The 13674-nt window shown below is 44.4% G+C and overlaps 1 protein-coding gene across 3 annotated transcripts in view; it reads right to left on the minus strand.

The window, feature by feature from the left end:
• Positions 1-1419: 1419 nt before the first annotated feature.
• Positions 1420-13674, minus strand: part of SPAG5 (sperm associated antigen 5) — a 90092-nt gene continuing 77837 nt past the window's right edge. For all 3 annotated transcript variants that reach the window (XM_033922939.1, XM_033922937.1, XM_033922938.1), the window contains exons 20-25: positions 13212-13344; positions 9228-9308; positions 6858-7001; positions 4592-4666; positions 2077-2157; positions 1420-1984 (exon numbers count right to left, since the gene is read on the minus strand). In XM_033922939.1, the coding sequence (XP_033778830.1) occupies positions 1856-1984; positions 2077-2157; positions 4592-4666; positions 6858-7001; positions 9228-9308; positions 13212-13344 (643 nt within the window). In that variant the 3' untranslated portion in view covers positions 1420-1855. The remainder of the gene's footprint in view (positions 1985-2076; positions 2158-4591; positions 4667-6857; positions 7002-9227; positions 9309-13211; positions 13345-13674) is intronic.

Here is a 13674-nt window from a genome sequence, read left to right on the forward strand (position 1 = left end):
ACTAACATACAGAACGAATAAGCATCGTAACCTACAAAGAATCCAGTTTTCTCCAGGGTCTACATAGTTACTAGAACTGTTTTTGTAGAAAAGAATTGCAAAGGGAATGAATAGGCATCAATTTCAAATGTATTCAAGAGGTGATAAGTTATTAAATGTAATAAAATCAATATTTAAAATGATTTAAACCGACAGGATACTGTCGCTGAAAATGTCTAGTTAGTGCCCAATGCAAAACCAGCTATTTTGGGCAATTTCCTGGGATGGTCAGCACCTGGCCAGGTAAGTGCCCATATTCAGCATTTAATCAGCCAAGGTAGCCACATAAAAGTCGGTTCTATCTTTATGCAGTTCAATATTCATAAGTGCTGAATACTGTACTTAACCAGTTATGTTTTCACTGGCCCTGTATACCGTATTTTCACGCATATAACGCACGCGTTATACACGATTTTACAAACCGAGTATAACTATGCGCGTTATATTCGTGAGTGCATTGTACAATTTTTTTTTTACATAGTTCCTCCCCCACCCCGACGTCCGATTCACCCCCCGCAGGACCGCTCGCACCCCCACCCCGAAGGACCACTCGCACCCCCACAGCCTCCCCCCCCCATCATGGAGAAGCTGCCTACCGTTGTCCTGCTGCTTCCTCTGCTGGCGGTCCCGCCGCTTCTCTGAGGCCTGCGTCTGCGCTGCTTCCTCTTCCGGCGGTCCCGCCCTTTCTCTGACATCAGAGAAAGGGCAGGACCGCCGGAAGAGGAAGCAGCGCAGACGCAGGGCACAGAGAAGGGGCGGGACCTCCGGCAGAGGAAGCAGCAGGACAACGGTAGGCAGCTTCTCCATGATGGGGGGGGAGGAGGCTGTGGAGGTGCGAGCGGTCCTTCAGGGTGGGGGTGCGAGCGGTTCTGTGGAGGGGTGAATCGGACGTCGGGGGGGGGGGCATCAGGCTTTCAGGGTGGGGACAGGACTTCAAGGGGGAGAGGAGAGTCGGGGCGGGCGAAAGGAGAGTCGGGGCGGCCAGAGGAGAGTCGGGGTGGGCGAAAGGAGAGTCGGGGCGGGCGAAAGGAGAGTCAGGGCGGCGACGGGAGAGTCGGGGCGGCATGCGTGGTATACAGGTGTGCGCGCTATATAAAAATTTCTTTACATAAATTACAGTTTCCCGCGCGCTATACCCGTGTGCGCATTTTACACGGGTACGCGGTATATGAGTGAAAATACGGTACTTGGCAATTCAGTGTCAAGAGCCTGGACACGGCCTAGCATTGAATTTCTGGGAATAACATCACTGGTGGTCAGCAAAACATTGATTTCAACCAGCTGAATATCAGTTCCAATATTGTTTTAAATTTTAATGTAAAACCACTTTGGTGCAGCTTCAGTTGTGAAAGATCTTATATAAAAGGTAATAAATCAAAAGAGCAGGCATCTAGTTTAATAACCTTTGCAGATAAACAAATGAAGAGAGATCAAGATAAAACCATTCCAGCTATGTACACCCTTGTTCCATTATCAGACTAGTCAAAAACACATATTAAAGGATGGAGTAGGGGAGGTGACAAGAACATGACCAGGGAAGAGGCTTTACTAAACCACACCAGCTTGCAAATTACAAAATAAATTTATTTAAACACAAACCATAATTTGAGTAATGTATTACTCCAGACGTGTGCCTGTGCCACATTAAGTCATCCATGTTGTCTTAGGTACAGTATGAGCTCATGCCTTGTACCCTAAGCTGTTCTTTATTTAAAACCAACTTCTCCATAAACCTTTCATGTAGACATCTGCGCATTAGATGTTTTCTGGAAACAAGTTGGCAGACTCAATGCATCATGCATAAAGAGGTATGTTATCAGTTATTTGCTAGTTGCAAGTAGGTAGCTCCTTTCCAATGCTTCTCATCTTCCCACCAACCAAGAAGGTCCATCACTCCCTTCAGCTCCTGGCAATTGGCCACCATGTCAGGAATTGACAGGAGAGCCTGGAGGAAAGAAAAAAAAAGTTATGAACTTGACCTTGGAAAATCTCACCCAGTCTCTATAGATTATCTCGCTTACTAGCCTTAGAATTCACCTTTCGAATTCGCTCCAGGAGATCATCTAGTTTCTTCACTTCCTTCTTAAAACGGAACAGATTCATTTCTAAAGTTTCTGTCTGTAAAATAAGAGTACAAACTGAACTCTACTTCAGGCACATCCAAAGACATATCACAGGCTGTTAAAATGTGGCTCTTTCCAAAAGGGCACTCCCCTTCTTGATGAGGTCTGTACCCTTCTCAGGGTATCCTTACTTCTGGCTGTTTTAACGAGCCTTATTGTATTTTATGCATACCCCACAGCTGTCGACCTCCGGTTCTCCCTCTACCACTCAGACTAGATACCTTTACCTTTGTCTCCTTGGATAGAGCGCCAGAGGGGTTCATGAGTCACAAGCCTGGTTGGCGGTTTCTGGATCTCACTCCTGACACCAATTGTCATCTCGCCTACCCATAGGCGTAGGCCAAGTCTCCAATAATACAATCCACCACTAACTCAACAATGTGGGAGAATCACCTTAAGCACCTATCCACTGTATGTGAATCCCTGAGGAAAGCAGGGTTAACAGCCAGATCAAAGAAGTGCTCTCTTGGCCAGTGGGAGGTCAAGTACTTGGGGTACCAAGGGGAAATGGATGGATGAAACTCATAATCTCAAAAGTGGAAGTAATTCAGAAAACACCAGTCCCAAAGACAAAAAAGGAATTGAGGCCATTTCTAAGGTTTGTGGGATATTATCGCAAATTTGTTTCCAATTTTCAGAGGTAGTTGTAGATCTTCATACATAACTACAAAATTTCCACCCTAATAGATTAATCTGGCTTAATCAAGCAAAGCTAGCCTTCCAGAATCTCAAGGAGGCCCTATGCAGAGAGCCTGAACTTAAGAACATTGATTTCAGGCAGGAGTTCACCCTGCAGACTGACACCTCTGGAGTAGGAGACCTGGAGTCAGGAGACCAAGGAGGAGGAATATTCAATTATGCACTTAAGTCAGAAGCCAACAAAAGCAGAAGTATTCCACCACAGAAAAAGAATATCTAGCAGTCAAATGGGTAGTAGAGTCCTTACATTACTATCTATTAGGTCAACACTTTACCCTAATAACAGACCATGCCCCATTGAAGTGGCTAGGACATCTGAAAAACAGCAATGCTCGATTAATGCTGTGGTACCTGCCCTCCAAGCTTATAACATCAGGCAGGGAGGAGTCATACAAATGCTGACTACCTATCCCAGGAGGGAGGAGCAGTGAACCCAGAGGAAAAGAGGCATGGAAAGGAAAGGGACCGGGACTTGTACACTGCCTTTTTGTACACTCAAAAGCAGTTTACATATGTACAGGTACAAGGAGTAGCCCTGGGCTTTGATCTCATAACCTCTAGGCGCAGAGGCAGCAGCTCTACCACCAGGCATGTGCATGGAGAGGGACTGGGAGTCCTAGAAAAAAGGAGGGAGGTATGTGATGGGGTATATGTCCCTTCATGAGGAATGAGAGCCCTGGAGGGAAGAAACCCCAGAGAAGTTATCAGAAGTTGGGAGTGAGTCCTCAGGCCTATCCAAGTTGGGTGAAGGGCAAGACCCTGCATGGGAGGTTGTAGCTTAGTAGAGAGAGAGCTGTGTGAGAGGTGACAGGGGGGGGAGCAATCCAAATCCTCAAGATTATTGTTACTTAATTCTGAAAATACTGATGGTAAAACCAGATTGACTGAAAGATGTAGGTTAGAGAAATTAGCATAGTATTTGCATAGACCTGGCCAAGGGAGTAAGCTGGGATAAAGGAGGGGAATAAGCCATCCCTGGATGGGTGCGGAGGTCAGATTGACTTCTCTATCCTGGAACCTGGAGGGGGAATAGCAGGTCGGAGGTGTAAGGACCCAGAGCTCACCCTGATTGAGAAGGAGACCCCAGCTGAGGACCCTGAGTCAGTGAGAGCTTTACAAGTTAGAATACAACCCTCCTGGGTACTCAAGGAGAAATGTAAGGATTGTGCATGGACCTTTGCTGTTTTTTTCTTTAGAACAACTCAATAATGCTGTGTAAAGATATAAACAGGCTCACAGGGGTTCTTTGCAAGTCCTTTCACTGTTGAATACCAAGACAGAGAAAGACAAAATGATTTCATACTGTTTTGCTAGGCAAACGAAGTAGACAGAAAAAGAAGAACTTGCACCTGCCCAGAGAGTTTTTCTATACTCTTGGGCTTTGGGAAAGTGGTCAACCTGACAAAACCAGGTCAGATGTCACTCATAGGTGTGGCTAATTTATATCCTGTTTTTCCATGGAGAATTCTGAGTATGCTTAAGCACAATTAAGCAGTAGATAATTGAAATGGATAAGTGGCATATTTCTTCCACTTCTCTCCATTTCCACTTGGATGTTAATGAAATCTTCTCCTCCCACCTCTCTGGAAGCAACTGTACAGGCAGAAAGAAGTAAGGCTTTCCACTAGAGCTGCCCATTTTAGAGTTACTCTGCTAGACAGATTATTTGGGTGAAGGCTAGATAGGCTTCATTGGCATTGTTTTGAGCATTCAACCATTCCCATTCTTACATTTCTTGTGGTTCTTGCAATAATTTCAGACTTGGAATCTTCTGCCTCCAGGTACATCAATCTCAGATTGGTCGCCTTTGGGACAGAAAAAACCCTCATTAGTAGCAGAATGGCTTAGATCAGTGTTTTTCAACCGCTGTTCCGCGGCACACTAGTGTGCCGCGAGATGTTGCCTGGTGTGCCGTACAGTCAGGGCCGCCATCAGGGCAGTACCACCAGTCCTGCATTCAGGGGCCCGGAGCTGACAGGGGGCCCGGGCTCCCCCAGGGTCCTAGGCCACAGTCTAGGGAGAGGGGCGGTCCGCCCCACGTGGACAGGAGAGAGCTGGATGGGGGACCCGCGGAGTTCAATACATCTCGAGCCGCGAGGCTCGTCTTCTGTTCCTGCCTGCCCTGCAGCTAACATATAGCCGATCGCAAGCGTTCCCCGATGTCAGCGCTGACGTTGGAGGGAGGGCTTAAGCAAAGCCTGCCCTCCGACGTCAGCGCTGACGTCGGAGAATACTTCCGTTCGTCTATTTGTGCGCGGCAGGGCAGGCAGGAAGCAGAAGACAAGCCTCGCGGCTTGAGCTTCGTTTTGCTGAGAAAGTTGCAAAGATGGGCTGGGAGGCAAACACGGAACACAAAACGGGGGAGGGAGTGCGTTTTGGACACAAGGCATGAACTTGGGAGGGAAAGAGATGCTGAGGTGGGGGAGGGAATGGGTTTTTGGACACAGAAGGCATGGACTTGGGAGAGAGGAAGGGAGGGAAAGAGATGCTGAGGTGGGGGAGGGAATGCGTTTTTGGACACAGAAGAAATGGACTTGGGAGAGAGGAAGGGAGGGAAAGAGATGCTGAGGTGGGGGAGGGAATGAGTGTTTGGACACAGAAGGCATGGACTTTGGAGAGAGGAAGGGAGGGAAAGAGATGGTTGTGTACACGGGGAATAGAAGAAAGGAGAATTTTTGGTCATAGGGAGGGAGTGAGGTACAGATAGTGGCATACCAGGGTGGGGGGGGGCGGTCTGCCCCACCCCGGGTTTACGTCCCAAGGGGGTGCACAGCTGGCCACCCTCCAGTGTTGTCCCTAGGCCGGCAAACTGCGGCTCTTTAGCCACTTGAGTGCCACCGCCGCCATCGGGAACAGGCCGGCGCCAAGTTCTCCCTGCTTTTCCCTGTGGGGCCGGCCAACTCTCGCCACTCGCATCAATTCTGACGTCGGCGAGGACGTTCTGGGCCAGCCAATCGCTGCCTGGCTGGCCTAGAACGTCCTCTCCGACGTTAGAATTGACGACGGGTGGCGAGAGTTGGTCGGCCCCGCGGGGAAGAGAAGCAGGGAGAACTTGGCGCCGGCCTGTTCCCGATGGCGGCGGTGGCACTCAAGTGAATTACTTTATATATAGTCAATATAGGCACAGAGTTAAATTTTTTAACATTTTCTAATGGTGGTGTGCCTCGTGATTTTTTTCATGAAACAAGTGTGCCTTTGCCCAAAAAAGGTTGAAAAACACTGGCTTAGATAGTATTATGAGCGGCACTAAAATGCAAGCAAGAGACAGAACAGATCTGTGCTGTTAAAAAAAATCTCCTCCTCAAAAAAATGCACCTTTTATACATGAAACATATCCTGTACCCCACAGGCACCATGAATTTTAACCCTGAACGTACTCTATACTACAATTTAACATTACACTGCTGTACATATCCAGCAATAACTTTCACTGCCACCAGAGTGCCCTTCAGCACCGCAAGTGGTGTCAGGTCAAAAGCGCGCCGGGACAAAGGCGCGCCCAGACAACTGAGCGCAGCGTGCGCCGCCACACCGCTCTAAATTACTGTGTCTAGTGCTCTGACGGGGGTGTGTGTGGGGGGACCCCCCCACTTTACTTAATTGACATCGCGCCGTATTGTGGGAGCGTTGTGGGGGGTGTGGGGGGTTGTAACCCCCCACATTTTACTGAAAACTTCACTTTTTCCCTGTTTTTAGGGAAAAAGTTCAGTTTAATGTAATGTAATGTAATTTATTTCTTATATACCGCTACATCCGTTACAGTAAAATGTGGAGGGTTACAACTCCCCAAACCCCCCATAACGCCGGCACGATGTCTATTAAGTAAACTGGGGGGGTTCCCCAACAAAAACCCCCGTCGGAGCCCCTAAAAACTAATTTAGAGTGGCGCGGCGGCGCGTGCTGCGCTCAATTGTCGGCGCGCGCTTTTGTCTTTCGCGCTGTTGTCTATGAACCCCGCAAGTAGGTGCATCTGTGCACAATTCAGATACCACTCACCTCCTTTTCCAGTGATATTCTCTTTTCCAGCCAGTCTCTCTTGCTTGTTTCCTCACTCTTTGCTAGTTCCTCCTGCAGTACAGACTTCTCTGTTTCAAGGATCTGAAGTGACTGTTTCAGTCGAAATATTTCACTGTACAAATTCTAAAAGAAAAGCTGCAGGTCAGATCCTGACCAGAAATAACCAGTAATGAACTGACAAGGTTTTTAAAACTATTTTTATTTTAACTATTTTTTCACCCAAGTTTATTGGTTTTTAATATACCGTTTATCTAAAATTGGCTAAACAGTTTACAATAAGTTTCATAAAATATAACTTAAAATAAGCATAAAACTAAAGACATTAAAAAAACAACAACCCAATACCAGTACCAAAACACATATAAACTATCAGGTAAGTTTTAAATCTTTTATGGTATGTGCTCTATCATTCAGTGTATGCCTTTCACATCAGGAACTCTTTCAAAGGTGATTCTATTGGCTTACACTATGCTAAGTGATGCAAGAGCAGCACAAAAAGTAACTGTCAGAAGACCATAAGCAATGCTCCCTTTAAGATGTATGCATGCATACAGGGGTTAGAAAGGAAACACATATGCCTAGCAAATGCACGCACAAAAGTTTGGCTGGCTTTCTTTATTGTGAACATAGGTTACACTGCAAACATGGAGTCAAGGCTGAAACGCATGAAATGTTTTTCATGTGCATATGGGCCAGCAAAAATTATAGAGAAAATTGACTGCAAGTGCTAGGCTAGGTCAGACCCAATGGTCCATCAAAGTGGAATACTGAACAGCCACATAATAACCCATGAAGTCCTCCTAGCAGCCAAACAATATCATTTATGAAAGACTCCAGGAACTGATGGCTATACTTAGTGTGACCAAATGGCTCCAGAAAAAAGGGGACGGATTGAGACATCCGGGTTTTACTTCCATTGAAAGCAATGGAAGTAAGGAGAAAAGATTGAGACATCTTGGTTGCTTTCAATGGAAGTAAAACCCGGATGTCTCAATCCGTCCCCTTTTTTCTGGAGCCATATGGTCACACTAGCTATACTACACAGTTCTACAAGCTCTTTTCAAAACAGCTGGTAAAATTGCTTACAAACCACATGTAATACATTCGTAGAGGAAACTACAATGCTGTATAATACTATGCAAGAGGTGAGAGTTATTTGCAAATGGGGAAAAGACCCTACTAATTATGGTAGATATAAGAGTAGACCACTCTCTGTGCTGGGAGTGGATTTTAAAATCTGTTCAAAAATATTGGTAACAACACTATTACTATCACTGCTTAAACTGGTCCATCCAAATCAATCTGGGTTTGACCCAGGCCAGCATGCTAAAACAAAGTTCTTACTTTAATAGGTCTTAGCTGATCTTTTCTTTCATCCCTCCAGGCTGGTCCAGACACTTGGGTTATGAACTCCAATCAGAAGACAGAGATTGAGAATACCTGACTTCTGAGAACTATCTAAGTCAGTATTTTTGTACCAAAGCTAAATGGCAAGAACAAATTTGCCGCTCTCTTTGCCTTTTCTGTTTTCTCTCATTTTCACACTCTTTTCTTTTTTTTTTTTTAGTTTTGAACATCAATGGCATCAGACAAAAGAAAAATGTTAACTATAAAAACCTCTGCTAGCTGACAGTCAATCTCGTCTTCAAATCACACTGCACTGACAAGGTCAGAATATCTAAGGGTGGGTTCTGGACTGGTCTGGAGAGAATGGAGAAAATTAGTAGATAAGACCTAATTTCTCCTTACTTAGCAGACTTCCAGACAAATGAAGTATGGAATTAGCTTAAATATGGGAGATGGAATGGTAAGAGACCCTGGGGGGAGGAAGAGAAGAAGAAAAATGGGATGTGGGGATTTTGCATTATAATAAGGGAAACTTGGAAGAGGTTGTGCTGCACTTGTGATCAGCAATGGGAAATGTATAAAGTAATATAGTAAGCTGGAAATATGGTGTGCACTATGAATAATATTGTTATAAAATTCTGAGCATCATTTCAATAAATAAAAACTGAGAGGCTGCAAATTGTTCCAAAATATGTGACTAACATGAAGAAAAACAGTTAAACACTGAACCTTCAATGCCAAAGGAGAGCATCAATTGATAATCTGTCAGATCAAAGGCTGCTGTAAGGTCCAGTGATGTAAGAACCACCTTATCAGAATCCAAAATTACAAATCTAATTAGATAAGGCCATAAGTGCAGTCTTGCAGCATTAATCCTGACAAAACCCAAACTGCTTTGAATGTAACATCCAAATTTTAACCTTATAGCTTGGCCAGCTATCATTTCTGAAATGTTTCTTTTCATGAGTTCAACCATGTTGGATATTGATGGGAATTGTGTACCTCTGTGTCTCTTCTCTCATGTAGCAACTGCAAATATTTCTTCTCCTGCTCCTGTATAATCTCCTGCAGCTGCTTCAAGGTCTGAAAGAAAAAATTTAAAGATGAACAAAAGCCATATACTACCCTCTCTCCTACTTTCCTCATTTCACAGACAGAAGTAAAAAGAGGAGATCCAAGAATTCTCAGAACCTCATCCCAAGGTGCTTCACTGCATTAATCATGCAGGGGATCCTCCTGCTCCTGCAAATTAACCCCTTATAATAGAAGGTAATATACTGGATACTTCTCAGTATGCCCAGAGAACATTGCTTGTTCCGAGTTATCAACATTTTTTTTCCTGAGCTGGCAGTTTCTTTCTGCTTCTATGAGCATACAACTCAGGTAGAAGAACCTGCCTTGGAAACCTAGTACCATAAGACTTCTTTCACAACTAGCCAAGGCTTTTATCCCCTATTTTATATGATGACCCCCCCACTACCACCCACACACAACCACCCAAATCCCTATGTACATAGTCTGGTTACTGCAGCAACAGTCTTAGATCATGGCCATGTGCCTGTATCATTTTTATTTTTCTTCAATCTGATATTCTGCCATTTTGCTATATTGCTACAGAATGAATACAATACAATAATCACATATAAAAATCCAAATATGTAAAATAAGGGATCACAACCCACCATCCATACCTCAAATTCTAACCTTCTTTGTCAACCCCTTATAATATAATCCTATTAGGCTTCATTTCCTACATCCTATGGCAGATTTTGATAAGCCATCATAGCTTGAGCAAATTCAGCAAGGGGCTTGTAAGATGGCATGTGCACTTACAGAAATTTCAATAGTCCACCCATTGAATGAGTTTCTCTGGCAACAGAAAACTCATGGGTTAGGAAAAAGTCAAATGTGTCTCTCTATCAGATTCAACTTTTTTTAAAAATCATATTTTCCATCAGTTCATATTGGGTGTTATTGTCATATAATGTCATAGAAAGATTAGATTCTAACCTTGATAATCTCCTTTCTGGTAGAAAGGTATATCAGTCTTGACCATTGGGTTATTTTCCTCTGTGAGTTGTGTAGATGACATCATCTACCTTTCTCAGTTCCGCCTCCTTCCTCACTGGGCTGTGCTATAGCTCTTCAGTTTGTCTCAAGGCACTAACACTTATGAAGCTGTCGTACTCTCACTTGCCTCTTAGCAATAGAAATGTCTCTTTATTCTTCAGACCTGTCTGACAAGAGAAGATCTCAACCTTTATAGACACATACCTGAGACGGTAAGAAGGAGAAAAAATTGACAGAGGTCATTAAGACTGATATACCTTTCTACCAGAAAGAAGATTATTGAGGTAAGAAACTAATCTTTCCTTTTGGTGCAAAAGGTACATCAGCCTTGATCTGTGGGACGTATCAAAGCAGTCCCGAGTCTGGGGGGGGGGGGCAGGTTTAACCTGCAATGAGCACTGAGAACTCAAATGCGGCATCCCTTTGTGCTGTCACATCCTTTCTGTAAAACTTTGTAAAAGTATGGAGGGTGGACCATGTAGCTGCCCTACAAATTTCTCCAGGAGGTACATCCCAGGACTCTGCCCATGAAGAAACCACAGTTTACCACAGTCGATGTACGCCAACTAAATCACCATGCAAATCCATCTGGAAATAGAAGCCTTGAAGCTGGCCTTTTCAGTCAACTAGTACTGATAAGCACAAAAAGTTGATCTGGGATGAAAATCATTTGTCCCCTCAAGGCAATGGAGAACTCTCCTACCATCCAGCAATTTCAACACTTTCTCTCTTTTCTTCAAACCATTTGGGATGGAGCATGGGTAGTTGGACTTTCTGATTTATGTGAAAGGCCCAAACCACCTTGGCAGAAGGAAGAGATCATGTGGAGGGAGACCCCTGCCTCCCTAAACCTGAGGGAAGCCTCTCTGCATAACAGAATTCGTAGCTCCGAAACCCTTCTGGCTGAAGCGATAGCTACTAGAAAATCATCTTAATGGTAAGATCTATTAAAGACGCCTCTTACAAAGGCTCATATGGCCTTATTGATGGTCTGAAAAACCAAGGTAAGATTCCACATCAGGAACAGCTGTTGCAGAGGCAGATGGAGCCACAATCCTTTCAAAAATCTGGTGATAACTGGATGAGAGGTCAAGGACACCTTTTCCACTCGAGCCCTAAAGCACAAAACACTATGCTTTGAGGGGGGCACCAGCCACACCTCTGTTGAGTCCATCCTGGAGAAACATTCATTCGCTCCACAGGCATTCCCTGCATACCCAGTTAAATGCTTCTGTTCTTCACCGGCAGCAAGCAGAGTCTCCTATCCACTGCTCAAGCTAGCTTGAGCCTTTCTACTGACACAATGTCCTGGTTCTATGAATATGAAGTTACATCAGAGAGAGGGGCTCGAGGCCAGCATGAGCAGCAGGTAGGAGTCCCTGCTCATTGCTGGCAAAGAATAGAACCATTTAAGAAGTATCACAGGGTGCAGGGAGAGGAGAGACACCAGGTAGCTCTACAGCTGCTGGGTGATACCCCTGCTAAGATGGTATCCAGGGTGCTCTACCCCTCCCCCTTACTATGCCACTACTACTTTTTTACCATGATGGTAGTTAATGCCTGGAATGCCCTTCCAGAAGAGGTGGTTGTCAAAAATGGTGAGCGAATTCAAAAATATACTGGATAGACACAGGGGATGCCTAAATAGAAAGAGAATGAAAACACAACATGGCTGTTGAGATGTTATCTTGGGTAAGAGAAGTGGGAACTGAGGCCTGTGCCAGTCTATGTCCTGCAAATGGCCAAAGACTGAAAGAAAATCCAGCATGGAGGAACTCAGGCTGATGCCAGATAGGCTTCTACAATCTGTGTCCCACAACTGGAAAAAAACAAGTGAAGCTTTAGCAACTCCAATGTTGTAGATCACTTTATTGTCATGTGTTGCAAATGAGGGTGCTATGCAGTTCAGGAGGGAGAGGAGACATATTAACTGGTAACTTGAATACTATCAGCAGTTTTTGGAGGTAATATGTGGTTATAACTAAGACTCTAACACCCACAAAAGAGTGTACATGCCAATAGAACTTGGGCAGGTGATTCTTTATTCACTAAAAAGACCCGACACTGCCAATGATTTGGCTCTTGGCCTGCATCAGGGGTGCTGTACTTATAACTAAGACTCCATCATGTTTGGCTGCTTATATGATTGGCATGAGACTTGACAACCAGTGTTTAAGCATGGGTTACTAGGGCACACAGAGTGGTGGGCACAGCTTTGACCACCTTGTTAATCAGACTGGATCATAGGCATCTAATTTAAAATTTTCAGCGTGTGGCATTATTCTTTCTTTCATTTCTCCCCCCCACCCAGCGTGACTTTGCGGCATGACAACCCCCCCCCCTCCTTTTACAAAACCATGGCGGGGTTTTTAATGCCAGCTGTGGCATTAACATCTCCCACGCTCATAGAATTCCTATGAGGTCGGAGCCATTACTGCCATGGCCGGCGCTAAAAACCGCACTATGGTTTTGTAAAAAAAGGGGGGGGGGTTGTGGTTCTGCGTTTGCATAGGGATTATCTGTGTTCTGCATGTGTGACCAAGGCCAGGTGTTCTGGTAGGAATGAATGTTAAGAAACATGCAGTGTAGTTTAATTTTGTGGTTAACCATTATGTATTGTTAATAAGATTATATTGTGTGTATATATGAAAAATGAATTGAAACAATGGCATTACAATTAGTATTATTATTATGGGAGTGGGTTCTGGGGCAGAGCTTTTGGGTCTCTTCAAACAAAAAAGTGTTCCGTTGCCTATGGACTTGATGGACCGTTCGTGTCTTTTTATCTGCTATCATTTACTGTGGGATACAAAAGTCACCAGAACTGAACCACCTCCCCAGTCCAGAAATCTTTCAGCCCGTTTTTCAGTTTCCCATATCACATTACTATGGCACCTACTCAGCTATTACACTTGCCTGTTCTTTGGAAATCAAGATCTTGCACTGGTTTTCCTTTTCCACTTTTAAGCTGATGAAATCTTTTTTCAGATTACCAATTTCGTCAGTGTATTGAAAGTTCAATTTCCATTGCTTGTCCTGGAGATCAGAGCTGCAGACAGAAAACAGGAGACATTTCTGTTGTAAATAAAGTGTTTTCTTCTAAGAGTGGTCTGTAATTATAAATGGAAAAAACCAAAGTGACCTGCTTCTGTTACTAGAAATTGGGTTCACAAAGCTCCCTGAGTATCTAAGGCCTTCAGTTAATCTTTTACCTTTGGCCTTTGCCTGTTTTCCATTATCTGATATGCCCTATTGAATCCCCCTACTACAGCCAAGGAGCTTTCCCCTCCCTTTTGCCAGGCATAGCAAGAATATAATTGCACTATGGACTATGGAAGCTTAGCTGCAAGCCTCTGCAGTCCAGATCTTTCATGCCTTC

The sequence above is a fragment of the Geotrypetes seraphini genome, chromosome 15 (assembly GCF_902459505.1).
Source record: "Geotrypetes seraphini chromosome 15, aGeoSer1.1, whole genome shotgun sequence".
In the NCBI taxonomy this organism is placed as follows: Eukaryota; Metazoa; Chordata; class Amphibia; order Gymnophiona; family Dermophiidae; genus Geotrypetes; species Geotrypetes seraphini.